At 72.5% G+C, this 27,552-nt stretch overlaps 1 protein-coding gene across 4 annotated transcripts in view; it reads right to left on the bottom strand.

Annotated features, from left to right (window-relative positions):
- Nucleotides 1–27,552, bottom strand: part of CPNE9 (copine family member 9) — an 80,488-nt gene that overhangs the window by 13,978 nt on the left and 38,958 nt on the right. For all 4 annotated transcript variants that reach the window (XM_089781340.1, XM_089781341.1, XM_089781343.1 and 1 more), the window contains 8 exons: nucleotides 27,297–27,338; nucleotides 26,795–26,870; nucleotides 18,402–18,455; nucleotides 17,616–17,677; nucleotides 15,703–15,749; nucleotides 13,840–14,021; nucleotides 13,557–13,684; nucleotides 12,147–12,249 (listed from right to left, as the gene is read on the bottom strand). In XM_089781340.1, coding sequence (XP_089637466.1) covers nucleotides 12,147–12,249; nucleotides 13,557–13,684; nucleotides 13,840–14,021; nucleotides 15,703–15,749; nucleotides 17,616–17,677; nucleotides 18,402–18,455; nucleotides 26,795–26,870; nucleotides 27,297–27,338 — 694 coding nt within the window. The remainder of the gene's footprint in view (nucleotides 1–12,146; nucleotides 12,250–13,556; nucleotides 13,685–13,839; nucleotides 14,022–15,702; nucleotides 15,750–17,615; nucleotides 17,678–18,401; nucleotides 18,456–26,794; nucleotides 26,871–27,296; nucleotides 27,339–27,552) is intronic.

Here is a 27,552-nt window from a genome sequence, read left to right on the forward strand (position 1 = left end):
GCTTGGTGAGCTTAAACACAAAAAGGAAGCTACAAGAAGTGGAAACTTGGCCAGACGACTAGGGAGGAGGATAAATAAATTGCTCGAGAATGCAGGGGAGTTATCAGGAAGGTGAAAGCTCAATTGGAATTGCAGCTGGCAAGGGATGTGAAGGGGAACAAAGGTTTCTACAGGCATGTTAGCAATAAGAGGGGGTATGTCTACACTACCCTCCTAGTTCGAAGTAGAGGGGTAATGTAGGCATACCGCACTTGCAAATGAAGCCCGGGATTTGAATTTCCCGGACTTCATTTGCATAAGCAGGGAGCCGCCATTTTTAAAACCCCGCTGGTTCGAACCCCGTGCAGCGCGGCTACACGGGGCTCGAACTAGGATTCCTATTCTGAACTACTGGTACACCGCGTGGAACGAGGTGTACCGGTAGTTCGGAATAGGAATCCTAGTTCAAACTACCTAGTTCGTGTCCCGTGTAGCCGCGCTGCACGGGGTTCGAACCAGCGGGGTTTTAAAAATGGCGGCTCCCCGCTTATGCAAATGAAGCCCGGGAAATTCAAATCCCGGGCTTCATTTGCAAGTGCGGTATGCCTACATTACCCTCCTAGTTCGAACTAGCGGGGTAGTGTAGACATACCCAGGGTGATCAGAGAGGGTGTGGGGATGTTACTGGTTGAGGGAGGTAACCTAGTGACAGATGATGTGGGAAAAGCTGAAGTACTCGAACTAGGCTTCCTATTCTGAACTACTGTTACTCCTCGTGGAACGGAATAGGAAGCCTAGTTCGAACTACCTAGTTCGTGCCGCGTGTAGCCGCGCTGCACGGGGTTCGAACCAGCCGGGATTTAAAAATGGCGGCTCCCCGCTTATGCAAATGAAGCCCGGGAAATGCAAATCCTGGGCTTCATTTGCAAGTGCGGTATGCCTACATTACCCCCTGTGACGTAGTGGGGGTACTTGCTGGGCTGTGGTGACCCCTGCTGTCTGGAGCAAGACCCAGCAGGGAAAACCTCACTAGGCAGAGGTAAGGCCAAACTTGTTGAACCAGTGGCCAGACACCCCCCATGGAGAGGAACAAAGGAAGGTGGAATGCTGCCCTGGCTGGGGGGCAGGGCGGGAAGTTAGTTAGTTGGTTGCTGGCTGTCTGTGAGGATGGAGGAGACAGCCTAGGGAGAGGAGCTGGAGTTTAGGGGCCCAGTCTCCCCCCAACTCAAGGGGGCCTGAGGCATCCTAGCCCAGCTCTGTGACCAGACTACATCTGTGCTGTGCTGTATCCTGGAGAGGCAATAAACTTCCTCTATCCCACCGGCTGGTGCAGTCTGTTTGTGCCATTTCGGGGTGCAGGAGACGGGGGACCCCAACGCGCCGTCACCCCCCTAGTTCGAACTAGTGGGATAGTGTAGACATACCCTGAGGGACTTGGGTCTGTTTAGTCTGCAGAAGAGAAGAGTGAGGGGGGATTTGATAGCAGCCTTCAACTTCCTGAAGGGAGGTTCCAAAGAGGATGGAGAGAGGCTGTTCTCAGTGGTGACGGATGCAGAACAAGGAGCAATGGGCTCAAGTTGTGGTGGGAGAGGTCTAGGTTGGATATTAGGAAAAACTCTTTCCCTAGGCGGGTGTAGAAGTGCTGAGCTGGGTTCCCTAGGGAGGAGGTGGAGTCTCCATCCCTAGAGGTGTTTGTCTTGGCTTGACAAAGCCCTGGCCGGGTTGATTTAGTTGGGATTGGTTTTTGGGCAGGGGGCTGGACTTGACCTTTTGAGGTCTCTTCCAGCCCTGGGGTTCTCTGATAATTGCCTGGCTGGAAGAGAATGACCGTTCCGTGGGCCTGGATCCTGTCCCGGCTGGGAGCAGCCAGGCATCCCGAGCGTGTTTCAGACTCTGAAGCAGAAGGGAGGGGCTGGAGTCCAGTAGACTGGCGCGGGGCCCAAGAGGCCACACTGGGCCAGCAGCAATTCATCCCAGGGAGGCTCTCCCTCAGAGGAGCTGCGGTGGCTGGAGATCGAGCTGCAGCTAAAGGAATTGGAGGACCGTCGGGAGCAGCGGCAGCACGAGCAGACCATGTTGGAACGGAGAAGCCGAGAGCCCCGGCTGCGGTGAGTAGGGAGGGGCCCAGCACTGCCACTTTGAGAGGTTCATGCGGTCATGGTGTAAGGTCTTAGGGAAGTGGACGGATTCCTTAACTCTTTCAAGCGAGTCTGCGAGTTGCGCCAGGTCCCCCCAGCCGACTGGCTCCAGCAGCTCACCCTTTGCTGGATCAGAAGGCTGCAGGGGTGCTTGGCCAGCTGGAGGGGCTGCAGCCGGGGGACTACAAGGGTCAAACAGGCCCTGCTGCCCAAGTTTGGGCTGACCCCAAGCCGTACCGGAGCAGAGTCCAAGAGGCGCAGAAGGGCCCTGAGGAGAACTGTGTAGACCTGGCCTCCCGCCCGGCGCAGTACGGCTGCAGGGGGACGTTCAGTGCGGGGCCCTGTCCGCAGAGGGCCTGGTTACGCTGACGGTCCTGGAGTGGGTCTAGCCAACGTGCTCGTCCGACCTGAGGCGGTGGCTGGGGGCCGGAAGACCCCGCGGCACGGCAAAGCTGGCCGAGGAGCTCCCACACAGCTGGTCCGGGGGCGAGGGAGGCCTGGAGAGACGGTTCCTGGCTGTGCGACTGGGGGAGGCGCCTACGGGGCGAGCCCAGGAAGGGGGGACCAGCCATCCTCCCCCCAGAGGGCCAGTCAGGGCCCAGAGGAGCAGCCGGCCCAAAGGGGCCCACAGGTCCTGACCTGTCATCGCTGTGGGCAAAGGGGCACAAACGGGCTCAGTGCCCCAAAGCCCCAGACCGGCCCCACAACCCGAGACTTCCCGGGGTTCACTGGGTGGGGCTGGAGGAGGAGCCGGCTGCCCCGGGGGCGGGGGGAGAGGGAGGCTGTTCAGGCCGGCTCCTTGGAGAGACCTGATGCTCCGGAGGCGGGTCTCTGTGTGCCGGGTTGGGGAGGCGGGTCTCTGTGTGCCGGGTGGGGGAGGCGGGTCTCTCCGTGTGCCGGGTGGGGGGGGCGGGTCTCTGTGTGCCGGGCGGGGGGGGGCGGGTCTCTGTGTGCCGGGTGGGGGGGGGGCGGGTCTCTCCGTGTGCCGGGTGGCGGAGGCGGGTCTCTCTGTGTGCCGGGTGGGGGAGGCGGGTCTCCGTGTGCCGGGTGGGGGAGGCGGGTCTCTGTGTGCCGGGTTGGGGGAGGCGGGTCTCCGTGTGCCGGGTGGGGGAGGCGGGTCTCCGTGTGCCGGGTGGGGGGGGCGGGTCTCTGTGTGCCGGGTTGGGGGAGGCGGGTCTCCGTGTGCCGGGTGGGGGGGGGGCGGGTCTCTCCGTGTGCCGGGTGGCGGAGGCGGGTCTCTCCGTGTGCCGGGTGGGGGAGGCGGGTCTCTCCGTGTGCCGGGTGGGGGAGGCGGGTCTCTGTGTGCCGGGTGGGGGGGGCGGGTCTCCGTGTGCCGGGTGGGGGAGGCGGGTCTCCGTGTGCCGGGTTGGGGGAGGCGGGTCTCTGTGTGCCGGGTGGGGGGGGCGGGTCTCCGTGTGCCGGGTGGGGGGGGGGCGGGTCTCTCCGTGTGCCGGGTGGGGGAGGCGGGTCTCTGTGTGCCGGGTGGGGGGGGGCGGGTCTCTCCGTGTGCCGGGTGGGGGAGGCGGGTCTCCGTGTGCCGGGTGGGGGGGGGGGCGGGTCTCTCCGTGTGCCGGGTGGGGGGGGGGGCGGGTCTCTGTGTGCCGGGTGGGGGGGGCGGGTCTCTCCGTGTGCCGGGTGGGGGAGGCGGGTCTCTCCGTGTGCCGGGTGGGGGGGGGGCGGGTCTCTGTGTGCCGGGTGGGGGAGGCGGGTCTCTGTGTGCCGGGTGGGGGGAGGCGGGTCTCTCTGTGTGCCGGGTGGGGGAGGCGGGTCTCTGTGTGCCGGGTGGGGGGAGGCGGGTCTCTCCGTGTGCCGGGTGGGGGAGGCGGGTCTCTCTGTGTGCCGGGTGGGGGAGGCGGGTCTCCGTGTGCCGGGTGGGGGGAGGCGGGTCTCTGTGTGCCGGGTGGGGGAGGCGGGTCTCCGTGTGCCGGGTGGGGGGAGGCGGGTCTCTGTGTGCCGGGTGGGGGGAGGCGGGTCTCTCCGTGTGCCGGGTGGGGGAGGCGGGTCTCTGTGTGCCGGGTTGGGGGGGCGGGTCTCTCTGTGTGCCGGGTTGGGGGGCGGGTCTCTGTGTGCCGGGTGGGGGGAGGCGGGTCTCTCTGTGTGCCGGGTTGGGGGGCGGGTCTCTGTGTGCCGGGTGGGGGAGGCGGGTCTCCGTGTGCCGGGTGGGGGGAGGCGGGTCTCTCTGTGTGCCGGGTTGGGGGGCGGGTCTCTGTGTGCCGGGTGGGGGGAGGCGGGTCTCTCCGTGTGCCGGGTGGGGGAGGCGGGTCTCCGTGTGCCGGGTGGGGGGGGCGGGTCTCTCCGTGTGCCGGGTGGGGGAGGCGGGTCTCCGTGTGCCGGGTGGGGGGAGGCGGGTCTCCGTGTGCCGGGTGGGGGGGGCGGGTCTCTCTGTGTGCCGGGTGGGGGGGGGCGGGTCTCTCCGTGTGCCGGGTGGGGGAGGCGGGTCTCCGTGTGCCGGGTGGGGGGGGCGGGTCTCTCCGTGTGCCGGGTGGGGGAGGCGGGTCTCCGTGTGCCGGGTGGGGGGGGCGGGTCTCTCCGTGTGCCGGGTGGGGGGAGGCGGGTCTCCGTGTGCCGGGTGGGGGAGGCGGGTCTCTGTGTGCCGGGTGGGGGAGGCGGGTCTCTCCGTGTGCCGGGTGGGGGAGGCGGGTCTCTGTGTGCCGGGTGGGGGGAGGCGGGTCTCTCCGTGTGCCGGGTGGGGGGGGCGGGTCTCCGTGTGCCGGGTGGGGGAGGCGGGTCTCTCTGTGTGCCGGGTTGGGGGGCGGGTCTCCGTGTGCCGGGTGGGGGAGGCGGGTCTCTCCGTGTGCCGGGTGGGGGGAGGCGGGTCTCTCTGTGTGCCGGGTGGGGGAGGCGGGTCTCCGTGTGCCGGGTGGGGGAGGCGGGTCTCTCTGTGTGCCGGGTGGGGGAGGCGGGTCTCTGTGTGCCGGGTGGGGGAGGCGGGTCTCTCCGTGTGCCGGGTGGGGGAGGCGGGTCTCTGTGTGCCGGGTGGGGGGAGGCGGGTCTCTCCGTGTGCCGGGTGGGGGGGGGGTCTCTGTGTGCCGGGTGGGGGGAGGCGGGTCTCTCCGTGTGCCGGGTGGGGGAGGCGGGTCTCTCTGTGTGCCGGGTGGGGGAGGCGGGTCTCTCTGTGTGCCGGGTGGGGGAGGCGGGTCTCCGTGTGCCGGGTGGGGGAGGCGGGTCTCTGTGTGCCGGGTGGGGGAGGCGGGTCTCTCCGTGTGCCGGGTGGGGGAGGCGGGTCTCTGTGTGCCGGGTGGGGGGAGGCGGGTCTCTCCGTGTGCCGGGTGGGGGAGGCGGGTCTCTCTGTGTGCCGGGTGGGGGAGGCGGGTCTCTCTGTGTGCCGGGTGGGGGGAGGCGGGTCTCTCTGTGTGCCGGGTGGGGGGGGCGGGTCTCTGTGTGCCGGGTGGGGGGGGCGGGTCTCTCCGTGTGCTGGGTGGGGGAGGCGGGTCTCTCCGTGTGCCGGGTGGGGGGGGCGGGTCTCTCCGTGTGCCGGGTGGGGGAGGCGGGTCTCTGTGTGCCGGGTGGGGGGAGGCGGGTCTCTCCGTGTGCCGGGTGGGGGGGGCGGGTCTCTGTGTGCCGGGTGGTGGGGGCGGGTCTCTCCGTGTGCCGGGTGGGGGGAGGCGGGTCTCCGTGTGCTGGGTGGGGGAGGCGGGTCTCTCTGTGTGCCGGGTGGGGGAGGCGGGTCTCTCCGTGTGCCGGGTGGGGGGGGCGGGTCTCTCCGTGTGCCGGGTGGGGGAGGCGGGTCTCTCCGTGTGCCGGGTGGGGGGAGGCGGGTCTCTCCGTGTGCCGGGTGGGGGAGGCGGGTCTCCGTGTGCCGGGTGGGGGGAGGCGGGTCTCTCCGTGTGCCGGGTGGGGGGGGCGGGTCTCTCCGTGTGCCGGGTGGGGGAGGCGGGTCTCTCCGTGTGCCGGGTGGGGGGAGGCGGGTCTCCGTGTGCCGGGAGGGGGGAGGCGGGTCTCTCTGTGTGCCGGGTGGGGGAGGCGGGTCTCCGTGTGCCGGGTGGGGGGAGGCGGGTCTCTCTGTGTGCCGGGTGGGGCAGGGCGGCCCCTGCGGAGCCAGAGCCTCGTGCCCCTGCAGGCGGCTGGCAGGGCGGTGACGGGCGACTGGGACACGGGGGAGGTGACGCTGGCCCGGCCCGAGGCCCCAGACCACACGGTGCCCAGCTGACCCTGAGGGGCAGAGACGGGACCCGTTCGAGGTGCCCGGAGCCCGGGTGCATCTGAGATGGGGGGCCAAGGAGGGGTCACCAGCACCTGCCCGCTGGGATGCTGATGGGGGGTGACCTAGAGGAGTGGCCAGGAGGACCCCACAGTTCTCTGGGCGCTAGCCGTACCCAGAACCAGCGAGGGGCTTGCGGCCCTGACCCGGGGGGGGCTCCCTGCAGGTGGCGCAGGGCCCCACCCCAGCAGACAAGAGGCCCCAGGGGCCCGGGATCAGCAGGGCTAGGACCTTGGACCCAGGCGGGGGGGGGGGAGGTCCCTGTCCCTGCCCCGGCTCCTGAATTCCAGGCGGAGGTGCAGGCGGACCCCCCCTTGCAGAGGCTGAGGGACCGGACTGGCCTGGGCGCAGCTCAGCCCTGGGGGCAGGCGGCCAGGGGAGGTTCCTGGGGGGGGGATTCCTGTTCCGGGAATGGCTCCCCCAGAGCAGGTGGGGGTGTGGGGGGTCCAGTGGCAGCTGCTGGTCCCCCTAAAAGTATCGCCCCAGGCTGCTGTACCTGGCCCACGACGTCCCCTTCGCGGGGCACCAGGGGAAGCCGCCTGGAGGCGCCGGCCCATCGGAGCGGAGCGGTTCCGGAAGGCAGCGATAGAGATAGTGGGGCCCTTGGCTAGGCCACCCGGACGGGGAACCAATACATCCTGGTGGTGGATCTTGCTACGCGCTGCCCCGGGGCCGTGGCCCTGCCCTCTAGCCAGGCAGACACGGTGGCAGACGCGCTGCCGGCCCTTTCCAGCAGGGGGGTTCCCCAGGGGGTCCTCACGGACCAGGGATCCACTGCCCGTCGGCCCCGCTCCGGTGCTTGTGGGAGAAATGGTCCAGCACCCCTGGGCCTCGGCGTATCACCCCAGTCCAGCGGGCCTAATGGGACCCTGAAGCAGACGCTGGAGACCTTCATGCACCGGCACCCGCAGGACTGGGACGAGTCCCTGCCTCCCCCGACTGCACAGGGGGTGCCCCAAGCGCCCACCGGGTTCCCCTGAGCGAGCCAGGGTGCAGAGGGGGGGGCCTTGGGCTTGCTGAGAGTTGTGGGGGGGAGGCCTCCCCAGACGGAGCGTCGGGGGTGGGGGATGTCCTGGCTTTGCGGGAAAGGCTCGTGGGCAGGCCAGAGACCCTGGGCAGAGCCCGAGGGAGGGGAAGGGCTGGTGCGACTGCAGAGAGGGGCCCTGCGCTGGCCCCCACAGCCGTGCAGCCGCAGGCCCAAGCAAAGGGGGCACCAATGTCACAGCTGATGCTGTACCCGGGGGGGGGCGAACCTCCCCAGGCCACGGGCTGAGTGACCTCGCTCCATCTGCTCCCGGAGGGGCCGTGCGCCCTGTGCCCTGGAGCCACTGGTGGCCGTGCTGGGCTGTGGGACCCCTACTGGCCTATGATGCTCTGCAGAGACTGAGGGGGCCCCGCCCGGCCGGACACCTGGGCTAGGTGGAGGAAACTGAACCAAGCCAGGAGCGGGGCTGCGTGGGGCCGTGACCCCTTGCTGGGAGCGTGAGTCCGATGAGGCTAGTGGGCTGGGAGCAGGAGAGGGGGGGTCAGGGCCCAGGAGCCCCCCCGAGGAGGCTGCCTGCGCCCACATCGCCCCACGCTGGGAACCAGTGACCCTTCTACTCTACCGGCCGCCCGAGAGTCCCCTCTGGCTGCCGAGGGGGGTGCAGGTCGGGGGCCCCAACATGCCATCACAGGCGCACAGGGCCGGGCGAGGGGGGAATGGTGCAGGAGGGGGGGTAGCGCACAGGGCCGGGCGAGGGGGGAATGGTGCAGGAGGGGGAGTAGCACACAGGGCCGGGCGAGGGGGGAATGGTGCAGGAGGGGGAGTAGCGCACAGGGCCGGGCAAGGGGGGAATGGTGCAGGAGGGGGAGTAGCGCACAGGGCCGGGCGAGGGGGGAATGGTGCAGGAGGGGGGAGTAGCACACAGGGCCGGGCGAGGGGGGAATGGTGCAGGAGGGGGAGTAGCGCACAGGGCCGGGCAAGGGGGGAATGGTGCAGGAGAGGGAGTAGCGCACAGGGCCGGGCAAGGGGGGAATGGTGCAGGAGGGGGAGTAGCGCACAGGGCCGGGCAAGGGGGGAATGGTGCAGGAGGGGGAGTAGCGCACAGGGCCGGGCGAGGGGGGAATGGTGCAGGAGGGGAGTAGCGCACAGGGCCGGGCGAGGGGGGAATGGTGCAGGAGGGGGAGTAGCGCACAGGGCCGGGCGAGGGGGGAATGGTGCAGGAGGGGAGTAGCGCACAGGGCCGGGCGAGGGGGGAATGGTGCAGGAGGGGGAGTAGCGCACAGGGCCGGGCGAGGGGGGAATTGGCGCAGGAGGGGGGGTAGCGCACAGGGCCGGGCGAGGGGGGAATGGTGCAGGAGGGGGAGTAGCGCACAGGGCCGGGCGAGGGGGGAATTGGCGCAGGAGGGGGGGTAGCGCACAGGGCCGGGCGAGGGGGGAATGGTGCAGGAGGGGAGTAGCGCACAGGGCCGGGCGAGGGGGGAATGGTGCAGGAGGGGGAGTAGCACACAGGGCCGGGCGAGGGGGGAATGGTGCAGGAGGGGAGTAGCGCACAGGGCCGGGCGAGGGGGGAATGGTGCAGGAGGGGGAGTAGCGCACAGGGCCGGGCGAGGGGGGAATGGTGCAGGAGGGGAGTAGCGCACAGGGCCGGGCGAGGGGGGAATGGTGCAGGAGGGGAGTAGCGCACAGGGCCGGGCGAAGGGGGAATGGTGCAGGAGGGGGAGTAGCGCACAGGGCCGGGCGAGGGGGGAATGGTGCAGGAGGGGGAGTAGCGCACAGGGCCGGGCGAGGGGGGAATGGTGCAGGAGGGGGAGTAGCGCACAGGGCCGGGCGAGGGGGGAATGGTGCAGGAGGGGGAGTAGCGCACAGGGCCGGGCGAGGGGGGAATGGTGCAGGAGGGGGAGTAGCGCACAGGGCCGGGCGAGGGGGGAATGGTGCAGGAGGGGGGAGTAGCGCACAGGGCCGGGCGAGGGGGGAATGGTGCAGGAGGGGGAGTAGCGCACAGGGCCGGGCAAGGGGGGAATGGTGCAGGAGGGGGGAGTAGCGCACAGGGCCGGGGGAGGGGGGAATGGTGCAGGAGGGGGGAGTAGCACACAGGGCCGGGCAAGGGGGGAATGGTGCAGGAGGGGGAGTAGCGCACAGGGCCGGGCGAGGGGGGAATGGTGCAGGAGGGGGAGTAGCGCACAGGGCCGGGCGAGGGGGGAATGGTGCAGGAGGGGAGTAGCGCACAGGGCCGGGCGAGGGGGGAATGGTGCAGGAGGGGGAGTAGCACACAGGGCCGGGCGAGGGGGGAATGGTGCAGGAGGGGGGAGTAGCACACAGGGCCGGGCGAGGGGGGAATGGTGCAGGAGGGGGAGTAGCACACAGGGCCGGGCGAGGGGGGAATGGTGCAGGAGGGGGAGTAGCGCACAGGGCCGGGCGAGGGGGGAATGGTGCAGGAGGGGGAGTAGCGCACAGGGCCGGGCGAGGGGGGAATGGTGCAGGAGGGGGAGTAGCGCACAGGGCCGGGCGAGGGGGGAATGGTGCAGGAGGGGGGAGTAGCGCACAGGGCCGGGCGAGGGGGGAATGGTGCAGGAGGGGGGGTAGCGCACAGGGCCGGGCGAGGGGGGAATGGTGCAGGAGGGGGGAGTAGCGCACAGGACCGGGCGAGGGGGGAATGGTGCAGGAGGGGAGTAGCGCACAGGGCCGGGCGAGGGGGGAATGGTGCAGGAGGGGGAGTAGCGCACAGGGCCGGGCGAGGGGGGAATGGTGCAGGAGGGGGAGTAGCGCACAGGGCCGGGCGAGGGGGGAATGGTGCAGGAGGGGAGTAGCGCACAGGGCCGGGCGAGGGGGGAATGGTGCAGGAGGGGGGAGTAGCGCACAGGGCCGGGCGAGGGGGGAATGGTGCAGGAGGGGGAGTAGCGCACAGGGCCGGGCGAGGGGGGAATGGTGCAGGAGGGGGAGTAGCGCACAGGGCCGGGCGAGGGGGGAATGGTGCAGGAGGGGAGTAGCGCACAGGGCCGGGCGAGGGGGGAATGGTGCAGGAGGGGAGTAGCGCACAGGGCCGGGCGAGGGGGGAATGGTGCAGGAGGGGGAGTAGCGCACAGGGCCGGGCGAGGGGGGAATGGTGCAGGAGGGGGAGTAGCGCACAGGGCCGGGCGAGGGGGGAATGGTGCAGGAGGGGGAGTAGCGCACAGGGCCGGGCGAGGGGGGAATGGTGCAGGAGGGGGGAGTAGCGCACAGGGCCGGGCGAGGGGGGAATGGTGCAGGAGGGGGAGTAGCGCACAGGGCCGGGCGAGGGGGGAATGGTGCAGGAGGGGGAGTAGCGCACAGGGCCGGGCGAGGGGGGAATGGTGCAGGAGGGGGGAGTAGCACACAGGGCCGGGCGAGGGGGGAATGGTGCAGGAGGGGGGAGTAGCGCACAGGGCCGGGCGAGGGGGGAATGGTGCAGGAGGGGGAGTAGCGCACAGGGCCGGGCGAGGGGGGAATGGTGCAGGAGGGGGAGTAGCGCACAGGGCCGGGCAAGGGGGGAATGGTGCAGGAGGGGGAGTAGCGCACAGGGCCGGGCGAGGGGGGAATGGTGCAGGAGGGGGAGTAGCGCACAGGGCCGGGCGAGGGGGGAATGGTGCAGGAGGGGGAGTAGCGCACAGGGCCGGGCGAGGGGGGAATGGTGCAGGAGGGGGAGTAGCGCACAGGGCCGGGCGAGGGGGGAATGGTGCAGGAGGGGGGAGTAGCGCACAGGGCCGGGCGAGGGGGGAATGGTGCAGGAGGGGGAGTAGCGCACAGGGCCGGGGGAGGGCGGAATGGTGCAGGAGGGGGAGTAGCGCACAGGGCCGGGCGAGGGGGGAATGGTGCAGGAGGGGGAGTAGCGCACAGGGCCGGGCGAGGGGGGAATGGTGCAGGAGGGGAGTAGCGCACAGGGCCGGGCGAGGGGGGAATGGTGCAGGAGGGGGAGTAGCACACAGGGCCGGGCGAGGGGGGAATGGTGCAGGAGGGGAGTAGCGCACAGGGCCGGGCGAGGGGGGAATGGTGCAGGAGGGGGGAGTAGCACACAGGGCCGGGCGAGGGGGGAATGGTGCAGGAGGGGGAGTAGCGCACAGGGCCGGGCGAGGGGGGAATGGTGCAGGAGGGGGAGTAGCGCACAGGGCCGGGCGAGGGGGCAATAATGTGCAGGGCGTGAGGGGGGGATGGTGTGCAGGGCCGGGCAAGGGCGTAGCGCACAGGCCGGGGGGATGCGCGAGGCGGGCGAGGAGTAGCGCGCGGGGCCGGGGGGGAGTAGCGTGCAGGCCGGGGGGGCACGTGGGGCGAGCGAGGGGTAGCGCGCAGGCCAGGGGGGGTGTAGTGTGCAGGGGGGAGTAGCGTGCGGGGTAGGGGGACGCACGAGGTGAGCGAGGGGTAGCGCGCGGGGCCGGGGGGGAGTAGCGCGCAGGCCGGGGGGGCGCGCGGGGCAGGAGAGGGGTAGCGCGCAGGCCGGGGGGAGTAGCGTGCGGGGGGGGAGTAGCACGCGGGGGGGGGAGTAGCGCGCGGGCCGGGTGAGGGGTAGCGCGCAGGCTGGGGGGGAGTAGCGTGCGGGGGGGGAGTAGCGCACGGGGGGGCGAGGGGTAGCACGCAGGCTGGGGGGGAGTAGCGTGCAGGGGGGGAGTAGCGCGCGGGCCGGGCGAGGGGGTAACGCCGGCGACCTCACAGGGGCCGGTGTGTGTCCCACTCCTCTGCGGAGGGGCAGCGTGTCGCACAGAGCCTGGCGCGGGACGGCCCCTCCCCGATGCCCCGGCTGATGCCCCAGTGGCTGTGGCCGTGCCAGGGAGCTGGGGGCAGTGGGGGCCCACGGCCCCCCCCACTCACGTGGACCACGGCCCCCCCCACTCACGTGGACCACGGCCTCCTTGGTCTGCAGCATGTCGGAGATGACGCCGTCGGTCAGGATGAGCAGCACGTGGTACTGAGAACCGTCCGCCGCCCCGGCCGCCGAGCTGGCCAATCACAGGGCAGGGAGCTGCCACGTCGGCCGGGTACCGGCGCGTCGCCACCCTTCCCTACACCCCCCCTACCCAGGCCTGGCCCCCCGGGCCCAGGCCATGCCACGAGCTGCTGGGCTCCAAACTGCCCTCCTGCCCCACGGCCAGCGCCAAGCCCCGAGCCCCCCCACTCCGCCCCACGGCCAGCGCCAAGCCCCGAGCCCCCCCACTCCGCCCCATGGCCAGAGCCAAGCCCCGAGCCCCCCCACTCCGCCCCACGGCCAGCGCCAAGCCCCGAGCCGCCCCACTCCGCCCCACGGCCAGCGCCAAGCCCCGAGCCCCCCCACTCCGCCCCACGGCCAGCGCCAAGCCCCGAGCCGCCCCACTCCGCCCCACGGCCAGCGCCAAGCCCCGAGCCCCCCCACTCCGCCCCACGGCCAGCGCCAAGCCCCGAGCCGCCCCACTCCGCCCCACGACCAGCGCCAAGCCCCGAGCCGCCCCACTCCGCCCCATGGCCAGAGCCAAGCCCCGAGCCGCCCCACTCTGCCCCACGGCCAGCGCCAAGCCCCGAGCCCCTCCACTCCGCCCCACGGCCAGCGCCAAGTCCTGAGCCACCCCACTCCGCCCCACGGCCAGAGCAAGCCCCGAGCCGCCCCACTCTGCCCCACGGCCAGCGCCAAGCCCCGAGCCCCCCCACTCCGCCCCACGGCCAGCGCCAAGTCCTGAGCCGCCCCACTCCGCCCCACGGCCAGAGCAAGCCCCGAGCCGCCCCACTCTGCCCCACGGCCAGCGCCAAGCCCCGAGCCCCCCCACTCCGCCCCACGGCCAGCGCCAAGTCCTGAGCCGCCCCACTCCGCCCCACGGCCAGAGCAAGCCCCGAGCCGCCCCACTCTGCCCCACGGCCAGCGCCAAGCCCTGAGCCCCCCCACTCCGCCCCACGGTCAGCGCCAAGCCCCGAGCCGCCCCACTCCGCCCCACGACCAGCACCAAGCCCTGAGCCGCCCCACGGCCAGAGCCAAGCCCTGAGCTGCCCCACTCCGCCCCACGGCCAGCGTCAAGCCCTGAGCCGCCCCACTACGCCCCCACGGCCAGCGCCAAGTCCTGACCCGCCCCACTCCGCCCCACAGCCAGAGCCAAGCCCCGAGCCGCTCCACTCCGCCCCACGGCCAGAGCCAAGCCCTGGGCCCCCCCACTCCGCCCCACGGCCAGCGCCAAGCCCCGAGCCGCCCCACTCCGCCCCACGGCCAGAGCCAAGCCCCGAGCCCCCCTACTCCGCCCCATGGCCAGCGCCAAGCCCTGCACTCTGAGCGGGCCCCACTCACCGGGCCACCAGGTTGATGATGGGGGCAAAGTTGGTCGGCCCGTAGAGCTGCACGGTGCGCAGGCTCTGGACGTAGGACTCCAAGACGCCCTCGATCCCCAGGCAGCTCGGGTTCTCCGTGTTGCTGTTCTGGGGGGCAGACAGCGGGGCAGGCGGGCTCAGCGCCGGGCAGCCGGAGGCTCCCCAGATCAGCCGGCCTGGCCTGCCCTTTGCGCTGCCCCCAGCGCCCGCCGGCTGGCTATGGGGAGCCGGGCAAGGGCACCGGGCGCGGGGCTGCTGCCTACCAGGGGGAACTGGTGGGAAACGCGCCCGTCAGGCGGGACCTTGGCGCCGAAGCCGTAGGCGGGGAAGAGCCGGTCGCTGTCGTAGTCCTGGATGACCTCGCCCACGGCCTTCAGCGCCAGCGCGTAGGCGCTCAGCTGGAACGGGCTGGCGTAGTGCAGGGAGCTGGGCTGGGACGGGACGCCTGCCGGGACGCGGAGCCGCCTCAGCCTGGGGCCTGCCACTGGGCGCCTCCGAGCGCCTCGCCCGCCCCGGGGCCCCCGCCCGCCTCCGAGCGCCTCGCCCGCCCCGGGGCCCCCGCCCGCCTCCGAGTGCCTCGCCCGCCCCGGGGCCCCCGCCCGCCTCCGAGCGCCTCGCCCGCCCCGGGGCCCCCGCCCGCCTCCGAGCGCCTCCGAGCGCCTCGCCCGCCCCGGGGCCCCCGCCCGCCTCCGAGTGCCTCGCCCGCCCCGGGGCCCCCGCCCGCCTCCGAGTGCCTCGCCCGCCCCGGGGCCCCCGCCCGCCTCCGAGCGCCTCCGAGCGCCTCGCCCACCCCGGGGCCCCCGCCCGCCTCCGAGCGCCTCCGAGCGCCTCGCCCGCCCCGGGGCCCCCGCCTGCCTCCGAGCGCCTCGCCCGCCCCGGGGCCCCCGCCCGCCTCCGAGCGCCTCCGAGCGCCTCGCCCGCCCCGGGGCCCCCGCCTGCCTCCGAGCGCCTCGCCCGCCCCGGGGCCCCCGCCCGCCTCCGAGCGCCTCCGAGCGCCTCGCCCGCCCCGGGGCCCCCGCCCGCCTCCGAGCGCCTCCGAGCGCCTCGCCCGCCCCGGGGCCCCCGCCTGCCTCCGAGCGCCTCGCCCGCCCCGGGGCCCCCGCCCGCCTCCGAGCGCCTCGCCCGCCCCGGGGCCCCCCGCCCGCCTCCAAGCGCCTCCGAGCGCCTCGCCCGCCCCGGGGCCCCCGCCCGCCTCCGAGCGCCTCCGAGCGCCTCGCCCACCCCGGGGCCCCCGCCTGCCTCCGAGCGCCTCCCCGCCCGCCCCGGCCCCCGCCTGCCTCCGAGCGCCTCGCCCGCCCCGGGGCCCCCGCCCGCCTCCGAGCGCCTCGCCCGCCCCGGGGCCCCCGCCTGCCTCCGAGCGCCTCGCCCGCCCCGGGGCCCCCGCCCGCCTCCGAGCGCCTCCGAGCGCCTCGCCCGCCCCGGGGCCCCCGCCCGCCTCCGAGCGCCTCGCCCGCCCCGGGGCCCCCGCCTGCCTCCGAGCGCCTCTGAGCGCCTCGCCCGCCCCGGGGCCCCCGCCCGCCTCCGAGCGCCTCCGAGCGCCTCGCCCGCCCCGGGGCCCCCGCCCACCTCCGAGCGCCTCGCCCGCCCCGGGCCCCCGCCCACCTCCGAGCGCCTCGCCCGCCCCTGCCCCAGGGTCCCCTGCCCCATCTCACTCCAGGGTTCCCCACCCCCACCTCGCCCCAGGCCCTTCGCCCGCCCCAGGGCCCCTGATCCCTGCCCCCCAGGGCCCACCACTCCCACTCCACCCCAGGGTCCCCCACCCCTACCCCAGAGCCCTTGCCCCGCCCCAGCACCCTTGCTTGCCCTTCCCCAGGGCCCCTCATCCCTGCCCCATCTCACCCCAGGTCTCCTGATCCCCGCCCCCCAGCACTGTTCACCCACCTAGCCTCACCCACATCTATCCGCTGCCCTCTGGCTCATCCTACCCAGGTCCCTCTCCCCTCACATGACCCCCATCACCTGGCCTCTCTGGCTCCTGGAGTCCTGTGGCTTGTCCCCCAGCATCTAGGGGGTGGATCCCTGGCTTGGGGGTGGGGTGAGACCTCTGGGCCCTCACCAGAAGTGGTGGAGGGGAAGGAACTGGGGCAACCCAGGGCTGAGCTGCCCTGAGTGCACGTGACACTCACCGTTGGAGGCCGTGAAATCGATGGCGACTGTGAAATTCAGCTGAGTGCTGCAGGGCCAGAGGGGCAAAAGTGAGAGCTCCAGTGCCCCCCGGCTCCCCTCCCCCAGCCCCCTCCAGTGCCCCCCGGCTCCCCTCCCCCAGCCCCCTCCACTGCCCCCCGGCTCCCCTCCCCCAGCCCCCTCCAGTGCCCCCCGGCTCCCCTCCCCCAGCCCCCTCCACTGCCCCCCGGCTCCCCTCCCCCAACCCCTTCCACTGCCCCCCGGCTCCCCTCCCCCAGCCCCCTCCAGTGCCCCCCGGCTCCCCTCCCCCAACCCCCTCCACTGCCCCCCGGCTCCCCTCCCCCAGCCCCCTCCAGTGCCCCCCGGCTCTCCTCCCCAGCCCCCTCCAGTGCCCCCCGGCTCCCCTCCCCCAGCCCCCTCCACTGCCCCCCGGCTCCCCTCCCCCAGCCCCCTCCAGTGCCCCCCGGCTCTCCTCCCCAGCCCCCTCCAGTGCCCCCCGGCTCCCCTCCCCCAGCCCCCTCCACTGCCCCCCGGCTCCCCTCCCCCAACCCCCTCCACTGCCCCCCGGCTCCCCTCCCCCAGCCCCGCTCCACTGCCCCCCGGCTCCCCTCCCCCAGCCCCCTCCACTGCCCCCCGGCTCCCCTCCCCCAGCCCCGCTCCACTGCCCCCCGGCTCCCCTCCCCCAGCCCCCTCCACTGCCCCCCGGCTCCCCTCCCCCAACCCCCTCCACTGCCCCCCGGCTCCCCTCCCCCAGCCCCGCTCCACTGCCCCCCGGCTCCCCTCCCCCAGCCCCGCTCCACTGCCCCCCGGCTCCCCTCCCCCAGCCCCCTCCAGTGCCCCCCGGCTCCCCTCCCCCAGCCCCCTCCACTGCCCCCCGGCTCCCCTCCCCCAGCCCCGCTCCACTGCCCCCCGGCTCCCCTCCCCCAGCCCCCTCCAGTGCCCCCCGGCTCCCCTCCCCCAGCCCCCTCCACTGCCCCCCGGCTCCCCTCCCCCAACCCCTTCCACTGCCCCCCGGCTCCCCTCCACCAGCCCCCTCCAGTGCCCCCCGGCTCTCCTCCCCAGCCCCCTCCAGTGCCCCCCGGCTCCCCTCCCCCAGCCCCCTCCACTGCCCCCCGGCTCCCCTCCCCCAACCCCCTCCACTGCCCCCCGGCTCCCCTCCCCCAGCCCCGCTCCACTGCCCCCCGGCTCCCCTCCCCCAGCCCCCTCCACTGCCCCCCGGCTCCCCTCCCCCAGCCCCGCTCCACTGCCCCCCGGCTCCCCTCCCCCAGCCCCCTCCACTGCCCCCCGGCTCCCCTCCCCCAGCCCCCTCCACTGCCCCCCGGCTCCCCTCCCCCAACCCCCTCCACTGCCCCCCGGCTCCCCTCCCCCAGCCCCGCTCCACTGCCCCCCGGCTCCCCTCCCCCAGCCCCGCTCCACTGCCCCCCGGCTCCCCTCCCCCAGCCCCCTCCAGTGCCCCCCGGCTCCCCTCCCCCAGCCCCCTCCACTGCCCCCCGGCTCCCCTCCCCCAGCCCCGCTCCACTGCCCCCCGGCTCCCCTCCCCCAGCCCCCTCCACTGCCCCCCGGCTCCCCTCCCCCAGCCCCCTCCACTGCCCCCCGGCTCCCCTCCCCCAGCCCCGCGGCTCTCCTCCCCCCCCCCGCTCCACTGCCTCCCGGCTCCCCTCCCCTCCCCCAGCCCCCTCCACTGCCCCCCGGCTCCCCTCCCCCAGCCCCGCTCCACTGCCCTCCCCTAGCCCTGCTCCTGCTGCTCTCATCCTCCAGCCCTGTTTCCTCACCCAGCTCCTGGGGGCAAGGCCAGGGCCGTGGGGTCAGGGAAGCATCTGCAGCCCATATTGCATGGGGGCATGGGCTGGGGGAAGCCCCAAAGGGCTGGGGTCTGCAGGGGCACTGAACAGAACTGCTGGGCCCGTCCACTCACCCGCCGCGGATGTAATCGACGAAGGTGAACTCGGACTCCACCGCGAAGGAAAGAAGGGTCACCTGCCATAGAGAGTCAGCGCCCCTGAGCCGGCCCCCCAACACGGGGCTGCCCTCCCCTCCCCTCCCCTCCCCAGGACAGAGCCACCCCCAGGCAGGCTGTGACCGTGAGGACGTCAGAGGCACCCTGAGGACAGCGCCCCGACCCATCTCCCCCCGCCCGCCCTATGGAAACCCTGCTCCACCCCCCCGATACCCCGCTCCTGCCCCCGGACAGACAGAGGCTGCAGGACCGGGCGGGGGGGGGACCCAGGGGGTGCATCATCAAGAGGGCAGTGTGCAGTGGAAAAGGGGCAGAGAGGAAGCCCGGGGCACTGGAGGGAGGCACATTCACTTAGAGACTCCAGCAGCTCTTACTTGTTCCCATCACACAAGAACTAGGGGTCACCCAATGACATTAACAGGCAGCAGGTTTAGAACAAACCAAAGGAAGCTTTTCTCCACTCAGTGCAGTGTTAACCTGTGGAACTCCTCGCCAGAGGATGTGGTGAAGACTAGGACTTTCACAGGGTTCAAAAACGAGCTCTATAAATGCCTGGAGGCTGGGCTCATCGTGGCTATCCTCCATGCATTAGCCAGGCTGGGCAGGGAGGGTGTCCTGGCCTGTGTGTGTCAGTGGCTGGACTGGGCGAGGGGAGGGCTCACTGGATGATTCCCTTGGGGGCCCCTGGCCCTGGCCGCTGTGGGCAGACAGGCTGCTGGCTGGGCCGCTGGGATATTCACTCACCGTTCCGGAGTTGATGTATTTCTTCTTCTTGCATTTCTTCTTTGGATTTAACACCTGCCAGAGCAGAGCATAGTCCAGGGACCACAAAGGCAGTGAGCCCCCAGCTATTGCTGACCCCTCCCATTCCCGTTCCCATGCCACCAGCCCCGCCCCCTTCCTGAGAGCCCCCTCCCCCTTCAATAGTCCCCCCAGGCCGTGTAGAAAGAGAAACTGAGGCATAGAACCATAGTGCTTCATGGCTAAATGCCCCATGCTTGCTCTAAGCAGGCTGTGCCCGGAGGCTGCAGGGCATGTCTATGCCACCACCCCAGTTCCAACTAGACACACCCTAAAAGGGGCCAGTTCTGCTGTTACTGGCATGAGGAACCTCACCAACCCAGTACGCCGTCCATACTGGGAGCATTAGCTTGGAGCCTGTGTGGGGGGGGAGGAACCCTCAGGCCCAGGGCTGGATGCGGCCCCCCCAGGCTCAGGCCCCTCCCAGCACTGGAGAGCCTGTGCCGATGCTCCAGCCCCACCTACTAGCCTGGGCCCCCCTAGACTCAGGTGTGACGGGAGGGGACCTCGTTCTCCTTGTCCGACGGGGAGGGTTGCTGTTTGGTTTTTCACTGGCCCCCGACTGATTTGTCTGTGGGTCAGCGCCCCTCCCTCCCCCCCCCCCCGCTGCAGCATCAGGGCCCAGGACGGGCACCCGTGACACACTCAGCAACGTTTCCGTCCCTGCCTGCCTCGGAGTCCTGCTGGGGACGTGACGTTACTGGATTTAATGGAAACCTACGAAATATGGGGCACCCCGGTTCCGGGCGGGCCCGAGTCTCGCAGCGAGCGGCCCGGGGCTGTGGAAGGCGGATGCTCCGGGCGCTCACGTCGCGGGGGCCGGTGGGACCGTGCCCAGGCAGGGAGGAGACAATAGCCCCTCCCTAGCGACTGGCTGGGGAGTCTCAGCGAGCTGCAGTCGGGGTGCAGGGCCGGGGGCTCCCCAATACGCCGTTGCAGAGACTAACGCACGGGCCCGGCCAGCGCTGTGCTGGGACCCGAGCGACAGACTGCCCTGGGCTGGGGCAGCCTGGGGGGGATGGGTTATAACCTCTCCCCTGTGTAAGGGGGGCTGGGGAGGTGCAGGGAGCACTGGGGTGTCTGAGGGGAGGTGGGGGATGGGTTATCACCTCTCCCCTGTGTAGGAGGGGCTGGGGGGGCACAGGGAGCACTGGGGTGTCTGAGGGGAGGTGGGGGATGGGTTATCACCTCTCCCCTGTGTAAGGGGGCGTGGGGGGCACAGGGAGCACTGGGGTGTTGAGGGGAGGTGGGGGATGGGTTATAACCTCTCCCCTGTGTGAGGGGGGCTGGGGGGCACAGGGAGCACTGGGGTGTCGAGGGGAGGTGGGGGATGGGTTATCACCTCTCCCCTGTGTGAGGGGGCTGGGGGGGCACAGGGAGCACTGGGGTGTGTGAGGGGAGGTGGGGGATGGGTTATAACCTCTCCCCTGTGTGAGGGGGCTGGGGGGGCACAGGGAGCACTGGGGTGTCGAGGGGATTTGCTGAGGGGTCCTTGCTGGCCGGGGGGGCAGTCGATGTGCTCGGGGCAGCTGGTCTGATGCCCCATAGGGTTGACTTCTGGGGCTGAGCCATTTGCCCTGATTTGCCCCTCCCAGCGGTGCCCCTGGCATCCCCCCCAGTGCACCCCAAGTGCCGCCAGGCTCCCTGGGCCTTCCCGAGAACTCTGCGCCCTGGGCTGCCAGTCCCCGGCCGGCCTGCGGGCTCCACCGCCCAGCCCAGCATCTCGTCTGGAGCTGAAGGCTGCAGCCGACTCCGCACAAGTGAGCCCCTTGTGAGAGCCGCCCATCCTGGCAAGCGCCTGCCAGCCCCATAGTCCCCCCCCCGGGAGACTCCTCGTGCCCCAGGGGCCCCCGGGAGAGTCCTCGTGCCCCAGGCCCCCCCGGGAGAGTCCTCGTGCCCCAGGGGCCCCCGGGAGAGTCCTCGTGCCCCAGAACCCCCCCAGGAGAGTCCTCGTGCCCCAGGCCACCCCGGGAGAGTCCTCGTGCCCCAGGCCCCCCCAGGAGAGTCCTCGTGCCCCAGGCGCCCCCCGGGAGAGTCCTCGTGCCCCAGGCCCCCCCCCGGGAGAGTCCTCGTGCCCCAGGGGCCCCCGGGAGAGTCCTCGTGCCCCAGGCCCCCCCAGGAGAGTCCTCGTGCCCCAGGCCCCCCCCGGGAGAGTCCTCGTGCCCCAGGGGCCCCCGGGAGAGTCCTCATGCCCCAGAACCCCCCCAGGAGAGTCCTTGTGCCCCAGGCCCCCCCGGGAGAGTCCTTGTGCCCCAGGCCCCCCCGGGAGAGTCCTCGTGCCCCAGGCCCCCCCCGGGAGAGTCCTCGTGCCCCAGGCCCCCCAGGAGAGTCCTCGTGCCCCAGGGGCCCCCGGGAGAGTACTCGTGCCCCAGAACCCCCCCAGGAGAGTCCTCGTGCCCCAGGCCCCCCCGGGAGAGTCCTCGTGCCCCAGGGCCCCCCAGGAGAGTCCTCGTGCCCCAGGGTCCCCCGAGAGAGTCCTCGTGCCCCAGGCCCCCCCGGGAGAGTCCTCATGCCCCAGGGGCCCCCAGGAGAGTCCTCGTGCCCCAGGCCCCCCCGGGAGAGTCCTCGTGCCCCAGGGGCCCCCGGGAGAGTCCTCGTGCCCCAGGGGCCCCGAGGAGAGTCCTCGTGCCCCAGGGGCCCCCGGGAGAGTCCTCGTGCCCCAGGCCCCCCCCCAGGAGAGTCCTCGTGCCCCAGGGAGAGTCCTTGCACCCCAGGGCCCCCCTGGAGAAAGTTCTCATGCTCCAGGGCCTCCCCCGGAGAGGGTCCTCGTGCCCCAGGGAGAGTCCTCGTGCCCCAGACCCCCCCAGGAGAGTCCTCGTGCCCCAGGCCCCCCCCGGGAGAGTCCTCGTGCCCCAGGGGCCCCCGGGAGAGTCCTTGTGCCCCCGAGCGGTGATGGTCCCTATTGAGTGGGGGGCAGCCCCTGTGGTGCCGTTGCCACAGCCCTGGTGCCAGCGCCAGCGCGGGAGCGGCTGCCGGGTACTGCTGCTTTGCTGGGGACGATGGTGCCATGAGCCCAGGCGGGGCCTGTGACCCCCCAGCAGCTGCCAGTCCGGTCCCGCAAGGAACATTCCCAGGACACTGGCGCGTGGGTGGCCCCAGCTGCACTGAACCCACTTTCCTGCCCCCCCAACTGGGCCCCCGCAGACCCTCCGGCTCAGCCTTGGCAGACTTGCTACGAGTGGAGCAGGGCCCAGCACCACCCACTTGGCCTGCCAGCGGGGTGGTCCATCCTGCCGCCAGCCGGCACCGGGGTGCGTTGGACCCCCCCGGCGGGCCTGAGAATCGTATGGGCCTGGGCGCTGCTTGTCTGGCTGCTCCCCAGGGCGCGTTCCCCCCCCCGGCGGGCCTGAGGAACGTATGGGCCTGGGCGCTGCTTGTCTGGCTGCTCCCCAGGGCGCGTTCCCCCCCGCGGCGGGCCTGAGGAACGTATGGGCCTGGGCGCTGCTTGTCTGGCTGCTCCCCAGGGCGCGTTCCCCCCCCGGGCGGGCCTAAGGAACGTATGGGCCTGGGCGCTGCTTGTCTGGCTGCTCCCCAGGGCACGTTCCCCCCCCCGGCGGGCCTGAGGAACGTATGGGCCTGGGCGCTGCTTGTCTGGCTGCTCCCCAGGGCGCGTCCCCCCCCGGCGGGCCTGAGGAACGTATGGGCCTGGGTGCTGCTTGTCTGGCTGCTCCCCAGGGCGCGTTCCCCCCCCGGGCGGGCCTGAGGAACGTATGAGCCTGGGCGCTGCTTGTCTGGCTGCTCCCCAGGGCGCGTTCCCCCCCCGGCGGGCCTGAGGAACGTATGGGCCTGGGCGCTGCTTGTCTGGCTGCTCCCCAGGGCGCGTTCCCCCCCCCGGCGGGCCTAAGGAACGTATGGGCCTGGGCGCTGCTTGTCTGGCTGCTCCTCAGGCGCGTTCCCCCCCCCGGCGGGCATGAGGAACGTATGAGCCTGGGCGCTGCTTGTCTGGCTGCTCCCCAGGGCGCGTTCCCCCCCCGGCGGGCCTGAGGAACGTATGGGCCTGGGCGCTGCTTGTCTGGCTGCTCCCCAGGGCGCGTTCCCCCCCCCGGCGGGCCTAAGGAACGTATGGGCCTGGGCGCTGCTTGTCTGGCTGCTCCCCAGGGCGCGCTCCCCCCCCGGCGGGCCTGAGGAATGTATGGGCCTGGGCGCTGCTTGTCTGGCTGCTCCCCAGGGCGCGTCCCCCCCCCGGCGGGCCTGAGGAACGTATGGGCCTGGGCACTGCTTGTCTGGCTGCTCCCCAGGGCACGTTCCCCCCCCCGGCGGGCCTGAGGAACGTATGGGCCTGGGCGCTGCTTGTCTGGCTGCTCCCCAGGGCGCGTTCCCCCCCCGCGGCGGGCCTGAGGAACGTATGGGCCTGGGCGCTGCTTGTCTGGCTGCTCCCCAGGGCGCGTTCCCCCCCCGGCGGGCCTGAGGAACGTATGGGCCTGGGCGCTGCTTGTCTGGCTGCTCCCCAGGGCGCGTCCCCCCCCGGCGGGCCTGAGAATCGTATGGGCCTGGGCGCTGCTTGTCTGGCTGCTCCCCAGGGCGCGTCCCCCCCCCCCGGCGGGCCTGAGGAACGTATGGGCCTGGGCGCTGCTTGTCTGGCTGCTCCCCAGGGCGCGTTCCCCCCCCGGCGGGCCTGAGGAACGTATGAGCCTGGGCGCTGCTTCTCTGGCTGCTCCCCAGGGCGCGTTCCCCCCCCGGCGGGCCTGAGGAACGTATGGGCCTGGGCGCTGCTTGTCTGGCTGCTCCCCAGGGCGCGTTCCCCCCCCCGGCGGGCCTAAGGAACGTATGGGCCTGGGCGCTGCTTGTCTGGCTGCTCCCCAGGGCGCGTTCCCCCCCCCGGCGGGACTGAGGAACGTATGGGCCTGGGCGCTGCTTGTCTGGCTGCTCCCCAGGGCGCGTTCCCCCCCCCGGCAGGCCTGAGGAACGTATGGGCCTGGGCGCTGCTTGTCTGGCTGCTCCCCAGGGCGCGTTCCCCCCCGGCGGGCCTGAGGAACGTATGAGCCTGGGCGCTGCTTCTCTGGCTGCTCCCCAGGGCGCGTTCCCCCCCCCGGCGGGCCTGAGGAACGTATGGGCCTGGGCGCTGCTTGTCTGGCTGCTCCCCAGGGCGCGTTCCCCCCCCCGGCGGGCCTAAGGAACGTATGGGCCTGGGCGCTGCTTGTCTGGCTGCTCCCCAGGGCGCGTTCCCCCCCCCGGCGGGCCTGAGGAACGTATGGGCCTGGGCGCTGCTTGTCTGGCTGCTCCCCAGGGCGCGTTCCCCCCCGGCGGGCCTGAGGAACGTATGGGCCTGGGCGCTGCTTGTCTGGCTGCTCCCCAGGGCGCGTTCCCCCCCGGCGGGCCTGAGGAACGTATGGGCCTGGGCGCTGCTTGTCTGGCTGCTCCCCAGGGCGCGTTCCCCCCCCCCCGGCGGGCCTGAGGAACGTATGGGCCTGGCCGCTGCTTGTCTGGCTGCTCCCCAGGGCGCGTTCCCCCCCCCGGCGGGCCTGAGGAACGTATGGGCCTGGGCGCTGCTTGTCTGGCTGCTCCCCAGGGCGCGTTCCCCCCCCCCGGCGGGCCTGAGGAACGTATGGGCCTGGGCGCTGCTTGTCTGGCTGCTCCTCAGGTGCGTTCCCCCCCCCGGCGGGCCTGAGGAACGTATGGGCCTGGGCGCTGCTTGTCTGGCTGCTCCCCAGGGCGCGTCCCCCCCCGGCGGGCCTGAGGAACGTATGGGCCTGGGCGCTGCTTGTCTGGCTGCTCCTCAGGCGCGTTCCCCCTCCCTGCGGGCCTGAGGAACGTATGGGCCTGGGCGCTGCTTGTCTGGCTGCTCTCCAGGGCACATTCCCCCCCCCGCGGGCCTGAGGAACGTATGGGCCTGGGCGCTGCTTGTCTGGCTGCTCCCCAGGGCGCGTTCCCCCCCCGGCGGGCCTGAGGAACGTATGGGCCTGGCCGCTGCTTGTCTGGCTGCTCCCCAGGGCGCGTTCCCCCCCCGGCGGGCCTGAGGAACGTATGGGCCTGGGCGCTGCTTGTCTGGCTGCTCCCCAGGGCGCGTTCCCCCCCTGGCGGGCCTAAGGAACGTATGGGCCTGGGCGCTGCTTGTCTGGCTGCTCCCCAGGGCGCGTTCCCCCCCCCGGCGGGCCTGAGGAACGTATGGGCCTGGGCGCTGCTTGTCTGGCTGCTCCTCAGGCGCGTTCCCCCCCCGGCGGGCCTGAGGAACGTATGGGCCTGGGCGCTGCTTGTCTGGCTGCTCCCCAGGGCGCGTTCCCCCCCCGGCGGGCCTGAGGAACGTATGGGCCTGGGCGCTGCTTGTCTGGCTGCTCCCCAGGGCGCGTTCCCCCCCCGGCGGGCCTGAGGAACGTATGGGCCTGGGCGCTGCTTGTCTGGCTGCTCCCCAGGGCGCGTTCCCCCCCCGGCGGGCCTGAGAAACGTATGGGCCTGGGCGCTGCTTGTCTGGCTGCTCCCCAGGGCGCGTTCCCCCCCCCGGCAGGCCTGAGGAACGTATGGGCCTGGGCGCTGCTTGTCTGGCTGCTCCCCAGGGCGCGTTCCCCCCCCGGCGGGCCTGAGGAACGTATGGGCCTGGGCGCTGCTTGTCTGGCTGCTCCCCAGGGCGCGTTCCCCCCCCGGCGGGCCTGAGGAACGTATGGGCCTGGGCGCTGCTTGTCTGGCTGCTCCCCAGGGCGCGTTCCCCCCCCCGGCGGGCCTGAGGAACGTATGGGCCTGGGCGCTGCTTGTCTGGCTGCTCCTCAGGCGCGTTCCCCCCCCGGCGGGCCTGAGGAACGTATGGGCCTGGGCGCTGCTTGTCTGGCTGCTCCCCAGGGCGCGTCCCCCCCCTGCGGGCCTGAGGAACGTATGGGCCTGGGCGCTGCTTGTCTGGCTGCTCCCCAGGGCGCGTTCCCCCCCCCGGCGGGCCTGAGGAACGTATGAGCCTGGGCGCTGCTTGTCTGGCTGCTCCCCAGGGCGCGTCCCCCCCCTGCGGGCCTGAGGAACGTATGGGCCTGGGCGCTGCTTGTCTGGCTGCTCCCCAGGGCGCGTTCCCCCCCCCCCGGCGGGCCTGAGGAACGTATGAGCCTGGGCGCTGCTTGTCTGGCTGCTCCTCAGGCGCGTTCCCCCCCCCGGCGGGCCTGAGGAACGTATGGGCCTGGGCGCTGCTTGTCTGGCTGCTCCCCAGCGCGCGTCCCCCCCCGGCGGGCCTGAGGAACGTATGGGCCTGGGCGCTGCTTGTCTGGCTGCTCCCCAGGGCGCGTTCCCCCCCCCGGCGGGCCTGAGGAACGTATGGGCCTGGGCGCTGCTTGTCTGGCTGCTCCCCAGGGCGCGTCCCCCCCCGGCGGGCCTGAGGAACGTATGGGCCTGGGCGCTGCTTGTCTGGCTGCTCCTCAGGCGCGTTCCCCCCCCTGCGGGCCTGAGGAACGTATGGGCCTGGGCGCTGCTTGTCTGGCTGCTCTCCAGGGCACATTCCCCCCCCGGCGGGCCTGAGGAACGTATGGGCCTGGGCGCTGCTTGTCTGGCTGCTCCTCAGGCGCGTTCCCCCCCCGGCGGGCCTGAGGAACGTGTGGGCCTGGGCGCTGCTTGTCTGGCTGCTCCCCAGGGCGCGTCCCCCCCCTGCGGGCCTGAGGAACATATTAGCCTGGGCGCTGCTTGTCTGGCTGCTCCTCAGGCGCGTTCCCCCCCCCTGCGGGCCTGAGGAACGTATGAGCCTGGGCGCTGCTTGTCTGGCTGCTCCCCAGGGCGCGTCCCCCCCCTGCGGGCCTGAGGAACGTATGGGCCTGGGCGCTGCTTGTCTGGCTGCTCCTCAGGCGCGTTCCCCCCCCCTGCGGGCCTGAGGAACGTATGGGCCTGGGCGCTGCTTGTCTGGCTGCTCCTCAGGGCACATCCCCCCCCCGGCGGGCCTGAGGAACGTATGGGCCTGGCCGCTGCTTGTCTGGCTGCTCCTCAGGCGCGTTCCCCCCCCCGGCGGGCCTGAGGAACGTATGGGCCTGGGCGCTGCTTGTCTGGCTGCTCCTCAGGCGCGTTCCCCCCCCCGGCGGGCCTGAGGAACGTATGGGCCTGGGCGCTGCTTGTCTGGCTGCTCCTCAGGCGCGTTCCCCCCCCCGGCGGGCCTGAGGAACGTATGGGCCTGGGCGCTGCTTGTCTGGCTGCTCCCCAGGGCGCGTTCCCCCCCCGGCGGGCCTGAGGAACGTATGGGCCTGGGCGCTGCTTGTCTGGCTGCTCCTCAGGCGCGTTCCCCCCCCCGGCGGGCCTGAGGAACGTATGGGCCTGGGCGCTGCTTGTCTGGCTGGGTGGGGCCTCGGGGAGCGTCCCCGCGGGGCAGCGAGCTGGCCTGTCTGCAAGCAGCTCGCCCTGGCCCGTCGCTCTGAGCGGGGCCCCCGGCCCCAGGGCCTCACCTCGTACACCGTGAACTGGCTCTGAGCACGCGACAGCTCCCGGTAGCTGGTGGCAAACTCCCCGATGAAATCATGGCTGTGGGGCAGAGAACGCGCACGAGGCGTGGGTCAGCGTCAGCCTGCCGTGGGGCAGAACCCAGGAGGCAGCCGCCAGATCCCTCCCCTCCCGGGGGTGGGCCAGGAGCAGGGGCAGGGGTAGGGGGGGCGGGGGCAGGGCCAGGGGCAGGAGGGGGCAGGGCCAGGAGCAGGGGCACCAGAAGGGGCAGGGGTAGGGGGGGCGGGGGCAGGGCCAGGGGCAGGAGGGGGCAGGGCCAGGGGCACCAGAAGGGGCAGGGGCAGGGCCGCTCCTGCGCGCTCTGGACAGACAGACTGGCCCCCCCAGGGCTTGGCAGACGCAGGGCCAGCCCCGGGCGAGCCAGGGGGCTATGGCCACAGCAGGCCCTGGCCGGGGAAGGGGGGGGCCTGGGGACATGCCTGCGGGCTCCTCACGGCCCAGCCTCACCTTCCATCCCGGTCCCAGTCGCACACGTCCACCTTCACCGTCCTGCAACGCAAAGGCACCCGGGTAGCGTGCCCCATGGGGCGTAGCCCCTGCTCCCCCCTCTGCTCTCCGGCCCCTTGGTTCCCCTCCCCCCCGGGGGCCTCCCTCGGGGCCCCGCTCCCCTTCCCCTCCCTTCCCCCAGGGCCCCGCTCCCCTTCCCCTCCCTTCCCCCGGGGTCCCACTCCCCCTGCCCTGGGGCCCTGCTCCTCTTCCCCTC

The sequence above is a fragment of the Pelodiscus sinensis genome, chromosome 11 (genome assembly GCF_052426305.1).
Source record: "Pelodiscus sinensis isolate ZL-2025 chromosome 11, ASM5242630v1, whole genome shotgun sequence".
Taxonomy (NCBI): domain Eukaryota; kingdom Metazoa; phylum Chordata; order Testudines; family Trionychidae; genus Pelodiscus; species Pelodiscus sinensis.